Source organism: Poromitra crassiceps (genome assembly GCF_964638095.1).
Source record: "Poromitra crassiceps genome assembly, chromosome: 19".
NCBI classification, from domain to species: domain Eukaryota; kingdom Metazoa; phylum Chordata; class Actinopteri; order Beryciformes; family Melamphaidae; genus Poromitra; species Poromitra crassiceps.
Window position 1 is genome coordinate 14,947,479 of NC_139646.1, and position 23,209 is coordinate 14,970,687.

Below are 23,209 nucleotides of genomic sequence, written 5' to 3' on the forward strand. Positions count from 1 at the left end.
TCTTCTGAGTGTGCCTTGCTCAAGGACACCTTCCTGGTATGAAGATGATCACAGGCTTCACCAAGGCTCCAGACTGCTACCATACTGCCTGGTGTACGAGCACACACTTATATTTCCCTTTTGCTGCCTATATAGCCTAAACGACGTCCCCGCAATGGGCTACCATTCCCCTCCCCGATTTTTTATCCCATTTTTATCCCCCATTAGTGCTAATTAATTAATTTATCCTGGTTGCTGCTCCACCCTCTGCCGATCTGGGGAGAGCCGAAACTGGCTCCATGCTTCCTCCGAGACATGGGCAGTTAGCCAGCCGCTTCTTTTCACCTGACAGGGGAAGCTTCACCGGTAGGACATAGCACGTGGGAGGTTCACGCTATTCCAACCAGTTCCCCTCCCTCTGAACAGGCGCCCTTAACGACCAGAGGAGGAACCACATTAGCAACCAGGATATTGCATGTTTTTGGTGAAGGGGGTTCCTATATGAAGGAAACCCCCGGGAGGCACGGGGAGAACATGCAAACTCCACACAGAAAGGCCCTTTTGACGACCCCACCCGGGCGGTGGGCACTCGAGGACATGCGGATGGGCACGCATTCCTTCAGCGTTCACAGTGTCCCAGGTGGGAATCGAACCCAGGACCTTCGAGCTGTGAGGCGACGGCGCTTACCACTGCACCACCGTACCCCCCTGGCTATCATTCCCCTTAGTAGGCTACACTGTTATAGAGAGCCAAAGTCACGCCCACTTGCGGTTTAGGCTTATGCGCCATTCGTCCGCCATTCTTTTTCCCCATCTACATTTTGTAAAATGCTTATAAAAAATTGTTTGGTTAAACCAATTAAGCGATTCAGCTATATTTGGAATCACGAGATGGAACATTTCACTCGGACCAAAAAAATATATGTTTTGTTTTGAAGTTTTGGTCCGACTGAAATGTTCTATCGTCTGTCATCATTCCAAATAGCTGAATCATTTGGTTTGACCAAGTACTATTTTCACAAGCATTTTACGAAATGTATATGGAAAAAATAATGGCGGATGAAATCTCTTGGTGCATATGCCTAATGACTTGGGCTGTCTATAGTGAGGGCAGAATAATCATCACTTAACAATTTGTTTTGTTTTATTTACCCAATAGCTGGGGGCAGAGTGGACTTTGATGATTTTGTGGAGTTGATGGGTCCCAAGATGCTGGCTGAGACAGCAGACATGATTGGAGTCAAGGAGCTGAGAGATGCCTTCAGAGAGGTGAGCACTAGTTGGCCATGTAACAGTAACTGAATACATTCATTTACTGTACCAGTCAAATGTTTGGACACACCCAATTGAATGTTATCTTTTTGATCATACAAAGCCATTTAGATCTCAAGGCTTATACCTAAATTCTTGAAATTGGTTTGGTTGATGCCTGGTCACTGCATACTGTAAGTGACCATTTGCATTATTTCATAGTTTTGATGTCTTTACTATTATTCAGAAAATGAACATGAGGAAAAGTAATAAAATTACCTCTGAATGTGTTCTCATGGCCTGCTCACAAACCTACATACAACTCTACTTATGTCCCCTCTCATGGCCGTTTCCATGCTTTCTTCATTCTCCCACCGCCCTCCCAATTTACCCCGCCCCAACACATACACACACACACACACGCACGCACGCACGCACGCACGCACGCACGCACGCACACGCACGCACACGCACACACACACACACACACACACACACACACACACACACACACACACACACACACACACACACACACACACACACACACACACAGTTTGACTCTGATGGCAATGGTCAGATCAGCCTGGTGGAGCTGAGGGAGGCCATGAAGAAGCTGATGGGGCAGCAGCTCAACCACCACGAGATCGACGAGATCCTCCAAGACGTAGACCTCAATGGCGATGGGCAGGTGGACTTTGAAGGTGAGCGAGACTTTAAGCTTAAGTAATTTAGGGCATGTTTACATAAAATCCTCCTTTCAAACCAATGCAAATGATATTATTTTAGCCATGGTAGAAGTTTATTGAGGATGAGTGGTCAATCCCACAATTTAATGGCAGGACAAACACTGACAGAACTAAACAGAGACCAGTGGGCAGATTTTGAGGCTGAGACATCGAAGAGACAAAGACATTGTGGGAAGAGAGCTTTAAAGCATACTGTGACTTTGTGTGTCTTGTCTTGCGCGTGTCTTTTCTTTCTGCAGAGTTCGTACGAATGATGTCTCGCTGACGCTTCGCCGCCACACTGCACTCAACCAAACCTCTGCTGCACTATGACATGGACCAGACTTCACACTGTTAATGTCCTCGTGATTCTCTTCCATATACAAAGATTTCATGGTCTTTTTGTCTGTATTTTATTTTTACTTAATTCTTTGTTGGTTTCATCATCTCTCAAGAGAATCCCTTCAATGTGATGTATGCTGCTGTTGTAGGAATATAATATGTAGGCTATGTAATATTTAATGAGAGATTATAGAGAGTGATGACTGTGGAAAAAGATGGTTCACACACCAAAGTGGTCAATTCAGAATTGTACAAATTATATAATATATAGACATATTAAACGATGTCTTGGACTATTTTCAATAATGAAGACTACTTAACAGCCAACACCCAGTTCTCGTCATATCACAGTGCACGCCCCATTTCTTCGAGGTTGTATAACCCATTCATTGTTAGGCTCGCCCCCTTTCTCTGATGCTGTCTCCTCACCCATTCACAGTTTACCACACATGTGGCAATAACCAATCAGCCCAAGGTATTCCTCTCCAGCTGATCCCAATCACCTAATCAGCGTAGTATATCAGGGTCCATGTTTTACTCTGTTTGCTATGTGCTGTGTATGTGCCATGTGTCATTCTCAGTTGCTGATCATCATCGCTGAAGCAGTTGTTTTCGCCCCACCTCCTCCCCTGACCACCACCATCGTCATGACTCCTGATTGAAGAATTCCCTATGGGGGATTTCCTATCCTATTCTTCACTGACGACGCCCTCTCATCATCTCAGGAGAGCGTCATCATATCATGGAGTCATATGCCAAAATTAATTTGTTGTATCATTAAAGCTTGTTATAGCCTACTTTCTACTAGTCTCTCATTATTGAAATAGTTTCAATTGGTTAATGGATAAATAGCATTTGAATGAAAGTTCAAAACACGTCACTAACAACATTGTGCACAAAATGATTTAGAAAATATATCGAACAACTGTTTTCTTATAGACGCCTGGAATCTCGAGGGGCGACCCCTGACAACCAGGCTCTCAGGCGCATGCCATTATCGCTATTGCGGTTAATACAATATTCCTGGAATGCGAGTTTTAATGAGCCAGTTACATTTCTTTGCATTCTCAGACATTACCGTTTGATTTATTTAGTAGTATGTTCCATACAATTGGTCAAGTTAGTAGTTAGTTTATGGGCTAGAAATTCTGTCAGATGACAGGCAGGCGCCATTTTCTCCTTCATTTGGAAGAGAAAATTATCCTGAAATGAAGATTTGATTGCCAGCTGCCATGTCGTGATATGATTGGTTGATTGGTATTTGAACTAAAATAAAAGAAAACTCATTTTTGGGTTCAGCTTGACTTAAGGTGGGATGAATGATTCACATGGCATCAACTCTTTGAGTATTAGAAGAAGGAAACGTTCCACCTTGCTGGTGGCCTTTTGAGCAGCAAATTAGGCTATGTTTTTTCTGTGTTAACTAAAGATGAAAAGGCATCCAACTTCTTAAAAAAAACTTTTGTTCGGTACGTCCATCTTTTGTTTTGTTGTTTGCCGTTTTATTTTCTTATTCGTTGTGTCTGATTCTCATGTGAACGAGCTATTTCCGCTGCTTGTTTCCTGTCTAGGGCGGGCTCTAGGCCGGAAACAGGCCGAGTGACAAAATCCCTTGTAAACGGAGGCCGAGGCTCTTTCTCGCCGAGAAGAGCCTGGTGACGCGAGGTTACTAGCTAGCTGCTTGTAAGATCAAATGGCAGTAAAATTGACCAATCATATCGTCCCTAACGTTAAATGGGTGGGCCCAGTATATATCTATGGGGCCCAGGGCCAAATCAGCCAACAAGCACACAAGCCTTCCGCGTCCGGTTTCTCATTTTCTGCACATGCGCAAATGGGTGTGTTTACTATCTGGGAGTACACATGTTACCAAGGACAGGTGGCATCAATTGTTTTCATATTTATTTTCCATGCGGTTTTCAAGGTTCACTTTGAATCAAAAGTTAGAGTTAATCAGAGAAGTAAAGCTTTTGGAGGATCGGTTTTACTGCTCGGAGAGTGGCTCCGTCTGGGCCAAAGTAAGCAGAAGTCAAGTCAGCCAATTGCAATTGCATTGCCAGAATTCGCCACAAAATGGTAAGTTAGTTACGCTAAACGTCGGCCGCCGTGCCAAATGATGAGCAATGCTTTGTGGTCTGTTGTGTGATGCTTGAGATATTGTTTAGCTGTTTTTGTTTGTGCTCGCGGGGGGGGGGGGTTGCTCGCTGATCCCATTGATAGGTTGCTCCTCACTGGTGCACTCCCCCAGTTCTACAGATAGCACTACATCACTGCTGCTGACTGATTTCAATTTTCATACAGTTTTGATAGTGGTAATATAATGGTTTTTTGGTGTCTCTTTGGAAATGTTTGGTGTCCATACCATCTATTCTCCCTATTTGGATTGAAACTAATTTTGTGTCAATAGCCTACAGATTGCAAACATATTTAAAAGCTTAATGTTTTATTTGTATGATGTCCACAGATCTTAAGGACATAATGTGATGTAGGCTATGTGTTCCCTTGAAACAAGATATTGGGCGGGACATAACACAGTGAGGGATCACCCCTTCTGATTTGATGGGAGGGGCAGAGGGGCGGGATTATTTAAAAGTTATGTTTTATTGGTTGAAATGTGTATGTACGGCTCACAAAGTACCGGTAGTCATTATTCACAGTCATAGTCAGAAGTCAATATTTTCTGTCTTGCAGTAAGTAGCAGTAATGAGATTTTTATACAATAAAATATAATTGTATTTTTTTTGGCATACATTCTCAAACAGATGTATTTTATTTATGATTGTTAGAATGAGCTAAAAAGAGACAAAAAAAAATTCATTTCAATGTGGCTTTAATAAAAACATAAATAATAAAATGAGTGAGATAAAATGCTTACTTATTATTACACGACTGAAAATGCACACAATATAAAACAAAGAAAGATCAGTGAAACCATACAACTGTGATGTCTATATCTTATTTCAGACACAATTTCCAAGTTGTCCACATCATTGGTCCACAAGACATCCTTATCTTACATTTTACATTTAAATTGTAGACATCTATCCACCATCTTGAAGCTGCTTTATGCAGTGTATCGTAGTTCTCTGCATTTTGTGATGGGTGATGTATTTCTTACACACCGCTGTATATTATATAAAAGGTGGGCTGGCCCTCCCTGACGGTTCGAAGAGAGCAACACTGTCTTTTATTCATTTACAAAGCTCTAACTGGCAAGCTTCCTTTATATCTGTTGTAATTGTCTGAATTGGTCTCTTTAGGGTCGTTTAGAGTGCTCCTAGACCTAGAGGGTACACTGCACTTATGTCTAGGCCTATATCTTGTCTGTCTGTAATTTTGTAACTTTTATAAATGTTTAACTGTTACAGGGCACCCTTGAAAATGAGAGCTTGCTGTCAAGGGCCAGCCGTGTACAAATAAAGATCAAATTGTAGGGAATGACAGGTGCTGAGGGAAAAGTTGATCCAGCATGTCGCTGGCATCATTTATTGTCGGTCCCTATCTAAGTACAAACAGACAGCGTTGCAGGCTAGCTAACAGAGTGTGGCTAGGCTAGCTGCTAGCTGCAGGATGTGGTCGGTCTGTTTGCCTCCAGTGAGGAGAAGGCGCAGACGCTTGGCCAGCTGGGCCAAGGCGTGGCAATTTATAGTCCAACCGGTCATGTGACTCCAGTCACGTGACTCACCTGCTCCAAGCACTTGAGGTTTATGTCCCCAGTCTGCTAGCAGACCATTGTGGTCACCACACAGGCCCCCCCAGAAATCGCAAATGCGGCTAACAAAATACAGTTAAACACAAACATGCAAAACACTGACAAGACGAATCAGAGTCTCTGGGGTGTGAGGCGAGGCGTGCAGCATAGGAAAAGTCCATCCGAAACGTGTCGGCTACCAAGACGGCATAGTGCGACGTCGGGCCGGATTCCCTGGGCTGGGTGGCTGGGTGGGTGGGTCGGTGGTGGTTACCGGACTGGAGCTGCAGTAGTAATCTCCGGCACTGAAACCCAGGCGGGAGCTGTCGTTATTGCGGGGGAAGGCGAAAATCGTCCGATCCACCCCCTCATGGCAGCCGGCAGGGCGCTGCGTGGTCGCCAAACCGTGGCGTGGATCCCGTGGCAAATTGCAGCCGTGCTAGCTTCCAAGTGCACCAGGGGTCTGGCAGTCGGGCAGCAATACCCCCATGCCTCCCCCTGCAGTCGTCAACAGGGAACGTGAGGCGTCACCATGGCAAACAGCAGCTCCCAAGTCAGCCGGGCAGCAAGATGAAAGATGTCCATCTCGTTGTTGCTTGTTCGTGGCTCCCACAAGCGGCAGGAACCTCAGGGTCACCAATGTAGGGAATGACAGGTGCTGAGGTAAAAGTTGATCCAGCATGTCGCTGGCATCATTTATTGTCGGTCCCTATCTAAGTACAAACAGACAGCGTTGCAGGCTAGCTAACAGAGTGTGGCTAGGCTAGCTGCTAGCTGCAGGATGTGGTCAGTCTGTTTGCCTCCAGTGAGGAGACGGCGCAGACGCTTGGCCAGCTGGGCCAAGGCGTGGCAATTTATAGTCCAACCGGTCATGTGACTCCAGTCACGTGACTCACCTGCTCCAAGCACTTGAGGTTTATGTCCCCAGTCTGCTAGCAGACCATTGTGGTCACCACAAAATAAAAATAAATAAAATTGAATTCTCATTACTCAAAAAGTTATCTAATAGTTTAGGACTGTCGATAAAGGTATTACAAAACATATATTCAAACTTAGTAATGGAACAGGCAAGAAGCAGTATAGAGATAGAAATGGCTGACTGGTCTGATGAGAATTCAATGTAAAAACAGACTAATTTCTTTTATTTTCATTTTAAGATGCACTGGTTTTCAGTTCGAAGCAAAATAAAACTGAAACTTGCCCTTGTCATGCATCCACTTCACTTGTGTAATTCTAGTTACATCTTTGTACAATATTTTTGATGCCTGGACATCAATTTCCCCAGAACTGAATTTACATTGATCATAAAGCCTTCCAAATGCTTTCTATACTCTTGATTAAATGTGTCAGATCACCTCTTTCTCTGCATCTTTTCAAGTCTCCTATCAATCTCTTTTTGAAGGCATGCATGGTCTCGCTGTAGTCAACAGTGTATGGAGCCATAGGTGGAGTCCCATGCCAAAGCTGAGGAATGTACCAGCTGCAAGTGTCTGGATCATACGCCATCACATCTGAGATCCTAGTGATGTTCTTCTGCTTCATCCTGGGGTCCGTCAGGATCATTTCATTCAGCTGTTCCATCAACTGTTTATCCCTCTGCTTCCGTTCATGAGTGGGCATGTCGGACATGTTTGTATGCACAAAATGACAAAGTGGCTTCTTGCCCACATCTTTAGAGATCATGAACGCATGAAGCACAACCTCCAAGATGTCTTTAATCTCTCTGGAGTTGTCCTTGGAAATGTTGATGATCGTGGCATCACTGAGTCCCACAGCAAGGCTTGCTACTTCCTTGTCACGTTCATGACTGTCATCCTCTTGGGCCAGCTGATGCAGTTTTAGTCCCTCGGTGTCGATGATCATGATGCAGTCACATCCGAATTCTGACCTGGCTTCTTTGTTGATATTGATTAGTTGCATGAAAGCACCCCTGGTACCTCTTCCTCTGCTGACGGCAAACCTGACACCAAACATGGTGTTGAGGAGAGTAGATTTCCCTGTGTTTTCACCTCCTATGATGGTGATGATCTTGATCTTACTGTTGGAATGCATAATATAGTGAAGTTCGGTAAGTACACCAGTGATCCATCTCATCGGGATGTTTGAAGCATCTCCATCAACAAGCTCAAGAGGGAAACCGTCCAACAGCATCTGAGCGCACACTGCGGGGAGACGTTCCATGTTCTTTCTTTGATGGCTGTATTCTGGCAGATCGCAGCTATGTTCATATAACTGACCACCCTCACGGAAAAAGTGTTGCAGCCCTAAAGAACAGTCAGAGATTTCCATGTCGATCTTTGCAATTCTGTCTTTGTCCTCCCGGGGAGATTTCTGGCATAGGTCTTTGTACTGATCCTGCAAAGTTGATAACTGATGCCGCGACAGGTTGTCCAAATCTATTTCCAACCATTTGAGGAAATAGTACCGTTGCACCTCTGAAGTCACCACCCCGTGAAGGAAGCCTGACATTGCAGCTGTCATCTTAAATCTTTGCTGTTTCTTTCTAAATTCTTTCTCCTTTCTTTTCAGAGACTCCCTGTAGTTATCGATCTTTTGATCGCCAGCTTTTCGCAGTCTGCAGGTCTCGTTTTCCAGCCAAGAAACTGCTTTCCACACTTGTCCCTGAGAAGGAAGTTGGTTGTTTTTGAATTCTGTGGCATTGGTTATATCCCTGGTGATTTTGGTGACATTCTTCCTGGCACTATGGCATTCCTCACAATCCTCATCAACCAGAATCCCACAGCAACGAGCTGTGCTTGCCATATTTTCCACTGAGACTTTGCTTGGGCGGCTTCCCAGCATGCTAGTGACCGATGCCTGAAGGGCTTTTGCCAGTTCTGTATCATTCTTTTTCCTTTGAGTCACGTTAGTTGTCTTTAAGGTGGGTTTCACTGTCATCCTTTTGAGCGCAGAAGATTTCCCCTGAAAATTGCTAACCAAAAAAAGCTCTGCCTTCACATCTCTCCCTTCCAAAATCTTGAAGTAATCTTCTTCTGATTCATCACAGAAAATGTAAACAGCTGTTGACGTCTGAAAGAGGAATGAGAATTGTTTCTCAAAGACCCTGAGGTCTCCTCTGAGGTTGGCGGTGGCCACAGGATCAATGAAGGTGTCAATGTTCCTGTTCCCACATGGGAGGTACCAGCTGATTTCAACTAACCCCTCTGAAATCCTCCTGGGAACATCACCACACTCCATGTTACGATGACAAAATGTGTCGTGGTGCTGCTTAGAGTTACTAAGCAGTTTGTTCAAGATCTGAGACTTGGACAAGTTGCTTTTCCCTAGCCTGGCGAATGAAACCAAAGGAATATCAGAGAGAACAATTCTGTCCTCACATGTCACCTTTGTGAATGGGTGGTTGGAAGGTCTAAACCTCCTCACAATGTCACGCATGGACCACAACATCATTGTGATTTCCCTTGTTTCATGGTTGGGCAGCAAGAGCGGAACAGCAAACTGGCACAGTGACATTTTCAGAACGATCTCTTGCTGAAGCAAACCATCTGAGCAGAGAAACAAGGCCGTTATCAAGTCCAGGGGATTAATGGCATTGCTGTTATCTCTGTCAAACTTGTCAACATCACTGGACACACATTTGACACTTCTGGCATTTACGTTCACCATCATGAGTCTCTTCAAAAAGGCCTTGGGAAGTGATTGCATGGTTTCAAGTTTTTTCTCTGATAAGTCGCTTTGATTCATCTCAATGATAGTACTTAGTGTGAGCTTGTTTTCATACTGGTCTTCAAGTCCAATCTTCAATAGCACCTCCCCGAGACAGGGTTCTGTAAATCAACAGGAACAGACCAGAGGATGATTAGAGCAAGTTATATTTTGTATCTTATTGGGATACAAAATTGCTATGATGGTTCACTTATCACACTACAATTGGGTGTAATGAACATTAAAGAACCCTTTTCATCACAGTCACTTAGAAAAAATAAACACCTTTTTGACCCCAACCTTACAAGTATGGAGCATGGATTGTGATGCTTGGAACATTTTAGTTTGGCTGCAAGTTTGGGTGATATGCCACACTATGAATAATATCTGAACTTCCTAGATACCTTACTTTTTTTTTTTTTTTTTACAATTAAGTTATAATTTATTTGTGCTTAGAAGGCAAAAACAAAGTCTGTCTTACTTGTGTGTATAGTTGTCGAGACAGGCTTACTATGCCTTTGGTTTTTGAGCACTGATGAGACAGAGATAATGTACTCTGTGTCAGGTTTTAAGTCAGAGAACATCTTGTAGCAGTCCTCAGTGTGTATTGCGAGCGCCTCTTCTCCTGGGCTTTTGACAGTTAAAAGGAATCGATGTGGAATTTGCTCCATCTTGTCTCCTTTGGTCCATTTTAGGGACAGAGCAGTAGCCTCTGAATGCTCTTCTGTCATGTTTCTTGGGGCTGGCACCTCTGGAAAAGACAAGTTTATTCATGGAAATGTTTAGCTTCTATTCATTCAGTTAATGTGAACACACGCTGCAATCAAAGAGATGTGAAATGTCTTGGCATAATTAACAATACCTGTGAAAACAGATGATGTGACCCATACACTTAAATTGCCATCGTTGTCCTCTGTGGCCACACTGAAGTGATATTTCTGGCCAAGTTTAAGATTATTTATTTCAATTCTATGAACGTCTTTGATGGTTATGCAGTCGTCAGCGTTCTCAGCGTTCTCAGAGGATCTCCATTTCACCCTGAAGGTCCTCGTTCCATCCAGTCCCTCAGGACGTCCCCAGCTCAGGATCACAGAGTTTGGCTTCACTGACAGGAACGTAATTTCACCAGGAGGGGGCACCACTGCAACAAATAAGACAATAATTTAGTGCCACCAACTAGTGTCACAGGCTAGCAGGCTACATATAGTATGAATACTACTATCACTGCCATGCTGTGAAATACTTATGACATGACAATTATTATAAATTTTTTAGCCTACTGCCACAACTTAAGTCTTACTGGCTCTGTCTGGTATGTGTTTCATCTGTGTTGCTACTGAAGCTCTGTTCATTATTGTAAGTAAGGACTTTCAGAAACTATGCATGGGTCAGGCAAGCTCACATAGGGAAAGGAGAATGTTACTCAACTCAATGCCTAGAGCTAGTTTTATGTCTGTGTGCCTCTTTTTAAGTTTCAATTAACTTTCAATTAAACCAATTCTGCAAATGTTCATTAAAATCCAATTTAAAATAAATAATTAAGCAACTTGTGTATTACAGTAATAACGTCCATCTGCCATAATTGACAATGAATGATGTATCATAAACCAATATTAGTTTTACTGTGCAATAAACCAAAAAACAAACAAGGTCTGTCTTTGTGGTATAGGGTTACTGATCTTGGAGCTGTAGACGTCTGAGGCACACTGAAGTTGTGAATAAGTCAAAAAGCTTTTATTATGACATGGCCAGGCAAAAATACAAATATGTTTCAGCTCACAAGCAGCCTTCACCATGCAACACCCTGGGGAAGAGCCTTATAAAACAAATGTAAAATGTATTACCCTTTATGTCACTTTGGCCATGTTGTCCTCTGAAACATTCACTTACCTGCACCAGGTACGCCAGAGGCTTGGCATCGCTCTCCAACAACAATCTGTAACAGCATCAATATAACTAAGCAAAAGTTATACACAGAGCAACAAAACCTTGTTACAGTATGTTATTTCCCCATTTTCTGAGTTCTATTGCATTTTCAGAAAAGTCACAAGTTAACACACCTGTCCTGCAGCGTGCAGTGTCAAAATGACGTCATGACGTCTATGCTTTCCCTCTGAACAGATGGAGCAAATCTGCATCTGATCAGTCCTGCAGAAGAAATCTAGAGGCTTGTGGTAGTGATGGCAGCGTTTCCCCTCGACCTCGTGGGACACATCTCTTAATATGTGTCTCTGCATTGCCGACACTATGTAGTGCGGCCTAACATCATATTCGCAGTACGAGATGTTACAGGTCAGACAGGTCTTCACAGCTTTAGCCCGGGAGCAGACGTCACAGACCACCTCCCCTTGTCTGTTTTCAATGAAATAAATAACACGTTTAAATGATTAACACGTTTCCGTCGATACATGTGTAGTTGCCATCCCCCTCTTTTCACCTGACAATGAGGAGTTTCACTGGCAGGGCGTATCGCGTGGTATCATCACACTATTCCCCTGAATTCCTGAATTCTGTGTTTTACATGCTGTTCTCTAGCCTGGTTAAAACCATCTGCATCCGTGAAGTCATATTCTTTTCCGTTCTGTGGATCCGTCTGGGCTCCAGCCCGAAGCGGGAATTTTCAAAAACTACCAAGTGTACTGGCCAATCAGGGACCTGCCTCGTAGTTGACATCGTAACCCGGCCAATCAGAAACGCCGCTGGCAAAACAGTAATGGCTGCCTCCATGGCTCTCCAGCATGAGCAACGTTCATTGAGTATATACACAGCCATAAGTGCAGATATTGCAGAAATATAGGCTCAATAACGACAATTAAACAAGAACAGGAGTATCCAACAGCGGAGTTTCTCGGCGAAAAAGACGTTTTCACCGTTCTTCCGAATGGATATGGATTTGACTGGATCCGACGCTCATTAGCTGAAGAACTACCTACTTCCACCCACTGAAATGACTGTGCACAGCTTGGATCCACCAGGTCGCCGTTGTAAATAGGAATTTGTTCTTAATGACTTGCCTACAAATAACATAAAAAACAAAAACAAAACAAAAACAGAATGTGAGTTCACGGATCCGGATGGTTTTAACCAGGCTAGCTGTTATCTGCTGTTGAAGAAACTCAGTCAGTCAGTCAGTCAGTCAGTCAGTCAGTCAGTCAGTCAGTCAGTCAGCCAATCAATCAATCAATCAATCAGTATAACTAAACAGTATAGTGAATAACAAAAGTGTCCTACATGTCAAATAATTGCTCCTCATGAGAACGGGAATCCACTGATTCAGCAGTCTTAGATGATGATGAACAACCAGATGTGTCAGATTCTCTTCTCACCCGATAAACCCTACAAGGTAAATTTAACATGACTGAGTTTGAGAGGCAGATATCACATTCCCTTGTCTCCTCAAGTCTCTGCAATAGAAGCTAGAAGTTGCTACTAAGCTAAGTTGTACAGTAGCTATATGATATTAGCTGGGCAGAATATTTTTTCCTAGAAAGCTTATTTTTGTTCTCTTAATTCTAAAAGATAAATGAGCGTGTTATGGAAAATAGGAATAGAGTGATAATGTGTTAATTGTTATGTACTACTAGATAGCAACAATCCAAGACAACTAGTCTAAATACTAGATGGCAGAACAAATCAATACATTTCTACAGTTTATCACTACAAATACAAATAGGTATTTATGTATTTATTTATTTATTTATTTTCTTTACTAATTTATTTTTTATCAAGTCCACCTCCAGCTTAGTTTGTTTTTAGACTAGTGACTACGGTAGTTATGGTACATCAACTATTAATCCGATTAATAGTTGGATGTCCCATAACTGACTAGTCACTAGTCACTAGTCAGTTATGGTACATCAACTATTAATCCCGGGACCATCTGTCTGTGTCCTTCGCAATCTCGAGAACCGCTCGTCCGATCGACTTCAAAATTGGGGAGTGCACTGCTGGGAACCCGAAGACTAGGAGATCATGATGTATGAATGGGGGAGGGGAGGTGAATGGACATTGCACTAGTATATTTAAATCGATAATGAGTTAAATCTGTAATATCATAATAATGATTAATACTGGGGCAGTCAGACATAACAATCATGAATAATTAGCCTACATTAAGTCACAATGTTACTGGGACCTGCTTACTTTGTATCTCTGAAAATGAGAGGGGCCTCCTTTGAATTTCTTCTCCCTGTCGCATAACCAGAGTACCCTCGCTCATAATGAGAATATGCAGATGGTGTCTCCCCACTGTAAGAATAACAACATTAAATGCAAAAATTCAACTTGTAACTTTAGTCAGAGGATGAAAACTCTTTGACACTCAATCTGAAAATTATGCAAAAAACTAATTTTGGGGGGAGTTACAAATACTTTACACTTTGCTCTGTCTTTCCTTTACATTAATTGAAGCCTGAATTATGTTATCTAAAGATAATAAAAAACACTTATCTTGTTAACAAATTAATTGAATTATTAAATTATGTTTTTTTCCCCTCAACCCTGCTCCTTACCATACCAGGAGAACACATGTGACAGTTCTCTGTTCTATTGCTCTATAACTTGAAAATGTCAATTTAGTTTCATCAAATGAATGAATTGTCCAGAAAATCCCACATGTTGCATCTTTAAATAGACCATAACTGACTTGTCCCATAACAAAATACACAAACTGTCCTGCTATGGCTAAAGTTACTGCAATATTTGGTGTATGATTCTTACGGGTGGTTGATAGCTCTGGAATCATCCGTACTTTGGATCACATAAGCAGCAGATGGAGAGCTGAGGACATTTTCTGCCATCAACCTGGAAATTAGAGCATATAATGTATATATAGTATGAGTGAAGAGAGATATGACAGCTTAGCACTGGACATATTCAAAAGTATGCAGTAACTGTACTTGATTGGTTCCCCAGGAGAACACACATGTCCACCCCAGAAATGGGGCACCCCAAAAGCTGCTTTCCTGTAAGGAATTCAACAGAGGGAAAAAGTTAAATCATTAATAATTACAAATTAAAATGACTTTGGGGGATATGTTGAAAAGACAGAGAGAGAACCTGTAAACAAACACACAAACAAACAAACAAACAAACAGACAAACAAACAAACTAAAAATATATTGCAGTCAGCAGGCCTAAACCAGAACAAGTTGGCACCGAGAGTATTGTAATTAAACACTATTTGCCTCAGGGAAATTCTACCCAACATAATCCATAATAAACTTTACATCATGCTAATATAATGCACTTCTGGTGGTTAGTTTGTTGCTGTTTGTTAAAACAGAACAGCTCTGAACAGTGTAGGCAGTACTTTTTTCCCGAGTTGCTATGATCAATTAATGGTGAATGGTAAATCAATTAATGCACTTTGAACACCCCCCCCGTCCCCATCCCAAAGTTCCCATGATAATCACACCTTCTAGTGTTGCAATGGAAGGGGGCAAAGTCTTTGGAAATTATGACATTCTATTTGCTCTATGTCAGATGTATTATTATTATGACATCATCAGTGTCTGTCATAATAAATCACTGATAGCATCACAATTATCGAGTGACATCGCTGATATATATGTCTATGATTGCTAGTTACATAATTGATGACATCATGGCTCTGTGAGTGTGAAGTCCTAAAAACGTAAAATATCACTGTAGTGTCCCCCGTGGGCAGTTTTTTTTGCACCAGATTCATTCACCCTGAATAGAGTGTTGGCAAATTTTGGAGGCAATCGGAGCAACGGTGCACCTTGCAACTCTCAAACAAACAAACAAACAAACAAACAAACAAACAAGCAAACAAACAGACAGCGCTCCAGTACGGCAACCATTTTAGGGCATCCTCCTCTGTCAGAGTATTGGCTATCATTCCTCGTTGTCAGTTATTGTGTCTCCTAGTAAACCATGTCGAGTGTGCTCTGAAACTAGGGTTGCCAACCGTCCCTTAAAATACGGAATTGTCCCGTATTTGTAAACAAAAAGACGTGTTCCGTATTGAACTGATACGGGACGTGCTTTGTCCCGTATTGGAGAAACAATGCAGTGCAAAGAGTGACAGGCTATTTGTATTGAGTGAGAAACTCCGTAGCCGCTGCAGCTGCTCTGCCCCTCAGCCTGTGTGGTGTCATGTTACGTTCAACTACCCTAGAATGCGCTTCTCGATTGTTGTGAGACTCACGACCAATGAAGCGCTGTCAGCGTTGCTAGATTCAACTAAACTCTGACGACAGCACATTGAGTAAGCTTTTTTCTTAATACAGCTGTTTTAGCCTATTAAGAATAAGAAAGTTCTGTTTTGTGACGCCCAAATACAATTCTTGAATGATAATCTAGGAGGAGGCTACGTGCAAAAATGCAAAAACTGATCAAATTCAGGTTTGCTTGTCTTAATAATAATGGGTAGCCTAAATGGTTGAAGTTGAAGCAATTGCAGTTATGTGATTGTTAATAATTCCACTACTGACTGCCCCCCCCGGACCGCCCCCCGACCGTTCCTTATTTCCATTTCAAGAAGTTGGCAACGTTCTGAAACAACTTCAGTCCTCACACGAAAACGCTGTCATTCTTCCTGCATTACTGTTTCACTCCTCACACGTCAGGCATCGCACAATACGGCGTCACTCGTCAGTCTGTATATGTATATGTACTGTATATATATATATGCCATATTGCGGTTTCCCGCAATCGACATGGTTTACTAGGAGACACAAGAACTGACAACGCTTACTCTGACGGAGGAAGATGCCCTAAAATGGTTGCCGTACTCCAGTTATAGCAAGATTTTGCTTCTGAAATCTTTTTGGAAAATAACGTTCAGACTCTCTGATGTCCAATTCCCATGCTGTTTTTCAGTTGTGTTATTCAGGCCATTGGTGAAGCTGATATAACACATGTGTCAAACTCAAGGCCCGGGGGCCAAATCCGGCCCGGCACCTCATTTTATGTGGCCCGTGAGAGCTAGCAAATAATACAATTTGCACAATCCAATTCTCCGCAATACGGCTAAAAATAGCTATTGTTAAATTAAATTAAATTTTAGGCTACTAGTCTGTTTGCCATTGTTTTCCCTATATAATTCTGCTTTCAAAGCTAGTTAAGTTATTAATTTAAGTTATTAATTAATTAAGTTATGACTATAGAACAATAATAATCTAATCAGAGGCAATATGTAATATCATATTACATAATGACTCTGATTAGATTATTATTGTTCTTTAGTCATAACTTAATCATATTACTAATATGATAACCCATAGGCTAGATACATTTATATCGCGTTAGATGTACAACCGGCCCTTTGAGGACAACCATAATGCTGATGTGGCCCGGGATGAAATTGAGTTCGACACCCCAGACCAAAGGAAGAAAAAAACTCCAGATTAAGAAAGGGGAAAGACTGTGCAACTGAGAGTGAGATCATGTTAAGGATTGACATTACAGCTATATGGGACCTTACTGTTTGTCTCTGAAGGCGAGAGGGATATCCTTGGAGCCACCAGTTCTCTCTGTCATATAACTGGATGTTGACTGTGGTGTCTTCAGCCTGAAAGTCACCTTCCAATTAGACTGTGCAACTGAGAGCGAGGTCACCAATGGGGAAAACACCAAACCGTTGGGGGAGAAATAAGTTAAACATTAAACATTAATTAAGCCTTTCTTACTTTGTATTATCTCTGAAATGAAGAGGGATGTCCTTTGATGACTTTTCTGTCTCATACGAGTATGTGGACTCTGGTGTCTCCCCACTGCAAGAATAACAAGAATGAAAGTGCATTGAAAAGTTGTGCCTTGAAAAAAGGGATCCCAAACATAATTATATCATTTTAAAATAAATTATGTTAATGATTGACATTACAGCTACTGTATATGGGACCTTACTGTTTGTCTCTGAAAGTGAGAGGGATATCCTTGGAGCCTCCAGTCCTCTCTGTCATATAACTGGATGTTGATGGTGTCTTCAGCCTGAAAGTCATAATTCCAATTTTAGGACATGTTTTCAACATATCACAATTCTTTAAGCATCCTAATTTTAATGCAACTTAACATCCATCCCCTGCAGAAATACTGTATCAGGAATATACCAGCTCAGTGTCCTTGTGATTTGAGTGTCCGCCCTGAGACTGGGAGGTTGTGAGTTCGATCCCTGGCCGAGTCATACCAAAGACCATAAAAATGGGACCCATTTGCATCCCTGCTTGGCACTCAGCATCAAAGGGTTGGAATTGGGGGGTTAGATCACCATATGATTCCCCCGCTCCTCCAGGGGATGGGTCAAATGCGGAGAACAAATTTCGCACACTCAGGTGTGTGACAATCAGTGGGACTTTACCTTTATACAATAGATTTGTTGTGTCACAAAAGTCACATCGATGTTTCAGTTTTCTTTTTCATGCTACATCAAAATACACATGAAATCACATTGCATGATTCAGCCAGGTATTCTGCTTTATTGTTTTTTCTCTGAAAACAAGAAACATATCCATTGATGACTTCTCTGTCTCATAACCAGAATAGCAAACGTTGGTCACCATTCACTTCAATTGTTTAGCGTAATTCTTTAACCCTGTTTCCCTGGGAAACTCCACAAATGTTTTGTGGAGTAAAAAAAACTTCACCTGACCTTCCACCGGCATGGGGTGAGTGTATAATGACTGCATTTCATTTTTGGGTGAATTCATCAGGCTTCAGTCTAAAAAAAAATAATCAAAATTAAAATGAATTTGGAAGACATTTTTAGATATTGCAGCGTGCCGTGTTTGTCACAGAGGGAGCATTACAAGAAAATCCACAAATGAATATAGCATTTTAAAATAAATTATGATTGACATTACAGCTATATGGGACCTTACTGTTTGTCTCTGAAAGTGAGAGGGATATCCTTGGAGCCTCCAGTCCTCTCTGTCATATAACTGGATGTTGATGGTGTCTTAAGCCTGAAAGTCATATTCCAATTTTAGGCCATGTTTTCAACATAACACAAATCTTTAAGCATCCTCATTTTAATGCAAGTTTAGTTAACATCCATCCCCTGCAGAAATACTGTACCAGGAGTATATAATAGATTTCTAATGTCACAACAGTCACATCGATATTTGCGTTTTTTCACCCATACAACATCAAAATACACATACAAAAAGCGATCCCAAACATAATTATATCATTTTAAAATAAATTATGTTAATGATTGACATTACAGCTACTGTATATGGGACCTTACTGTTTGTCTCTGAAAGTGAGAGGGATATCCTTGGAGCCTCCAGTCCTCTCTGTCATATAACTGGATGTTGATGGTGTCTTCAGCCTGAAAGTCATAATTCCAATTTTAGGCCATGTTTTCAACATAACACAATTCTTTAAGCATCCTCATTTTAATGCAACTTAACATCCATCCCCTGCAGAAATACTGTATCAGGGATATACCAGCTCAGTGTCCTTGTGGTTTGAGTGTCCGCCCTGAGACTGGGAGGTTGTGAGTTCGATCCCTGGCCGAGTCATACCAAAGACTATAAAAATGGGACCCATTTGCATCCCTGCTTGGCACTCAGCATCAAAGGGTTGGAATTGGGGGGTTAGATCACCATATGATTCCCGAGAGCGGCACTGCTGCCGCTCACCGCTCCCCCAGGGGATGGGTCAAATGCGGAGAACAAATTTCGCACACTTAGGTGTGTGACAATCAGTGGGACTTTACCTTTATACAATAGATTTGTTGTGTCACAAAAGTCACATCGATGTTTCAGTTTTCTTTTTCATGCTACATCAAAATACACATGAAATCACATTGCATGATTCAGCCAGGTATTCTGCTTTATTGTTTTTTCTCTGAAAACAAGAAACATATCCATTGATGACTTCTCTGTCTCATAACCAGAATAGCAAACGTTGGTCAGCATTCACTTCAATTGTTTAGCGTAATTCTTTAACCCTGTTTCCCTGGGAAACTCCACAAATGTTTTGTGGAGTAAAAAAAACTTCACCTGACCTTCCACCGGCATGGGGTGAGTGTATAATGACTGCATTTCATTTTTGGGTGAATTCATCAGGCTTCACTCCCAAAAAAAATAATCAAAATTCAAATGAATTTGGAAGACATTTTTAGATATTGCAGCGTGTTTCTCACAGAGGGAGCATTACAAAAAAATCCACAAATTAATATAGCATTTTAAAATAAATTATGATTGACATTACAGTTATATGGGACCTTACTGTTTGCCTCTGAAAGCGAGAGGGATAATGCAAGTTTGAAAAGTTGTGCCTTGAAAAAAGGGATCCCAAACATAATTATATAATTAAAAAAAAAATTATGTTAATGATTGACATTACAGCTACTGTATATGGGACCTTACTGTTTGTCTCTGAAGGCGAGAGGGATATCCTTGGAGCCACCAGTTCTCTCTGTCATATAACTGGATGTTGATGGTGTCTTCAGCCTGAAAGTCACGTTCCAATTAGACTGTGCAACTGAGAGCGAGGTCACCAATGGGGAAACCACCAAAACCGTTGGGGGAGAAATAAGTTAAACATTAAACATTAATTAAGCCTTTCATACTTTGTATTATCTCTGAAATGAAGAGGGATGTCCTTTGATGACGTTTCTGTCTCATACGAGTATGTGGACTCTGGTGTCTCCCCACTGCAAGAATAACAAGAATGAAAGTGCATTGAAAAGTTGTGCCTTGAAAAAAGGGATCCCAAACATAATTATATCATTTTAAAATAAATTATGTTAATGATTGACATTACAGCTACTGTATATGGGACCTTACTGTTTGTCTCTGAAAGCGAGAGGGATATCCTTGGAGCCTCCAGTCCTCTCTGTCATATAACTGGATGTTGATGGTGTCTTCAGCCTGAAAGTCATAATTCCAATTTTAGGCCAGGTTTTCAACATACAACACAAAAGGCTGTTATTTACCCTTTGTCGCCACCTGGTGAGTAAATATAACCAAAACCATTAAAATTGACGACCGGTCCGCAACATTTTTCTCCATGTATCTACCGGTCCTTGGCACAAAAAAGGTTGGGAACCCCTGGTTTAGGATAATGCTTTAAGGCTGCTTTCTCACTGGGAACGATTGCTTTCGTTCCGTTTCGTTCCGTTCTGCACCCGGGAACGATTTCCCCCCCTCCCCTCTCCCCCACTGGTCAGCTTTCACACATTTCTTCCGCACTCGGAAACGGAACAGCGTCTTCTATGCCTGCAGTGTATCCTCGCTCCGTGTGTTGTCTATGAGGTTCAGAACGGTTGGCTTTCACACTCGCAAGTGTTCCGTGCCCGGGCACGCCAAAGCGCTCCCCAGACCACCTTTTCAAGTGGATCCTGTCACGGTTCCCCGTTGCGCACCCGGGCGCGGAACGGAACGGAACGGAATGTAACGTTCACACTCGTCAGTGTGAAAGCACCCTAACTCTGTTTTCCTGGGAAACTCCACAAATGTTTTGTGGACTAAAAAACTTCACCTGTCCTTCCACCGGCATGGGGTGAGTAGATATGACTGAATTTAGCAGTTCAAATCAGTGAAATCAGTTTTGCTACAGGGCTTCACTCTAAAAATGTAATTTGGAAGACATTTTTAGATATTGCGTTTCTCACAGAGGGATCATTTTAAAAATCCCCAAATTAATTATATAATTTTAAAATAAATGAGGTTAATGATTGACATTACAGCTATATAGGACCTTACTGTTTGTCTCTGAAAGTGAGAGGGATATCCTTGGAGCCTCCAGTCCTCTCTGTCATATAACTGGATGTTGATGGTGTCTTCAGCCTGAAAGTCATAATTCTAATTTTAGGCCATGTTTTCAACATAACACAAATCTTTAAGCATCCTCATTTTAATGCAACTTCACATCCATCCCCTATTAAGCTGAGTCAGTATAGATTTCTTGTGTGTCACATCAGTTGCAATGAATAAGTCATAAGGGTGCTATAGAGGGCTCTAAAACCTTATTGAGTTTTTTCTTTCTTTGAAAAGAGGGTGTCCACCCGCTATGCCGACCACCCGCAATGCCGACCTTAGGTTTAGGCGTGGGAGAGATTAGGTTTAGGGTTAGGGTCTAGGGGAGGTTAGGTTTAGGCGTGGGGGGTGGGAGAGGTTAGGTTTAGGGTTAGGGTCTGGGGGAGGTTAGGTTTAAGCGTGGGGGGAGGTTAGGTTTAGGCGTGGGGGCTGGGAAAGGTTAGCTCCAGCCGGTCCACCGACACGCTGCACGTCGCCTCGCTCAGCTGGTTCTGCTTGTGGGCTATCGTCATTGCGGCCTGTCCGCACTGCGGCCTGTCGGCACATAGACGCGGCACCGAAAAGAGACCATTATTGTTCATGAATGTAGTCAGCTGTGAGGGGATGTATGGTTTCTTTGACAGACTGGACCATGTTGAAAGATCACAGTCGTGAGAGGTTTGCTTACTTTCGGCCTTTGTCATAAATAGTGACGTCCTCTGAGTCAGCAGATGACTCTGACAAAGAATCATCGGAGAATTTCGACACCAGACTCTTCACATCTGCCCTGAAAAGTATTAAAGAGCACAGTGATTTCATGTTGCAGTACTTTGTTCTGCACGTGTGCAGAACAGGTGAACACAATTTGTATGGGACATTTTCAGCAGCCTGATTAGCTGGTCTCACAAGCAGATCACTTTTGTTTTGTTGATTTTCATGTTCCAACTTGAAGTGAAAGATCACACGCTCCTCTATGGTCTGAGAACATTCTCCAGCCTTATAAAACCCATTAAACAGCCCATTGGATAACATCAAAAATGTATTGTCATTAAGGCTGTGTTTCTTAGTTCCTGAGAAATTGAGATGTTGCCAGATTGTTTTTCACTTATGTATGCACATGATGTATCATCTGATCCTGATCTCATGTGTGTGCACTCCTTTCACAGATACATGCCGTACTTAAGGGAGACATCTTTATCAGGGTTCAGTGCTGGTGACATCAATACATGTTGAATTGATAATTGAGCAAGTTTAGCACCAATTTGACCTGGCATACTGGTTGTATGAATGATGGCCAGGCCCATCTGGGCCTTCACTTGTTCCCAAATGTATCATGTAGCTGGAGGTCGACCTTTAACGGCACGCAATGTCAATGTCTGAAGGGACAAGGCCACGAGGCTAGCCTTGCACGACATGACTAGCAAGGTTGATTCCTGCAGGAGGGGGCTACCTTTTTCTTCGCGAAGTGACGGCAAGGGTTCCTGAACGAATGTTCGTTTTACACATGTTTATACATGCATGAACATTCACACTCATCGGCAGAGAAGACCTGACTTTCTGTCATGACCTGACGGGTTCTAAAGGATTATCTTTTTGTTTTTGTTTTACCTTGCGGCACCTTCCTTCGAAGAATCCATTTGATCTCTGTGCAAGGTGTGTGCATCATCAGCTAGAACAATGGACCTTGGACCATACTGCCGTTGGACCATTAAAGCTCAGTATCAATCTGTAGATATATGTTGCACAAGCGCGTTAACAACCAGACATCATCATCTCACATGACAAAAAGGTAAAATTGCCCATGAACCCAGTGCGCTTTCAGCTTTATGTTGTACATTAGA

At 42.1% G+C, this 23,209-nt stretch overlaps 2 protein-coding genes across 2 annotated transcripts in view; one reads left to right on the top strand and one right to left on the bottom strand.

Moving 5' to 3' along the window:
* The window catches only part of cabp2a (calcium binding protein 2a), a gene marked incomplete at both ends in the record, with an annotated part of 11,567 nt that extends 9,323 nt beyond the window's left edge, over window positions 1–2,244 (top strand). Inside the window, 3 exons of the mRNA XM_083655797.1 lie at window positions 1,139–1,248; window positions 1,787–1,934; window positions 2,219–2,244. Of these exons, the coding sequence (XP_083511923.1) occupies window positions 1,139–1,248; window positions 1,787–1,934; window positions 2,219–2,244 (284 nt within the window). The remainder of the gene's footprint in view (window positions 1–1,138; window positions 1,249–1,786; window positions 1,935–2,218) is intronic.
* Window positions 2,245–6,498: 4,254 nt separating this feature from the next.
* LOC310793910 (up-regulator of cell proliferation-like) lies at window positions 6,499–23,005 on the bottom strand (the record flags this gene model as incomplete). Its single annotated transcript, XM_083655798.1, has 7 exons — window positions 6,499–6,617; window positions 7,347–9,779; window positions 10,559–10,798; window positions 11,333–11,363; window positions 11,548–11,593; window positions 22,057–22,155; window positions 22,977–23,005. The coding sequence occupies 7 exons, from the start codon at window positions 23,003–23,005 to the stop codon at window positions 6,499–6,501; spliced, it is 2,997 nt and encodes a 998-aa protein (XP_083511924.1).
* Between the last annotated feature and the right edge of the window lie 204 nt (window positions 23,006–23,209).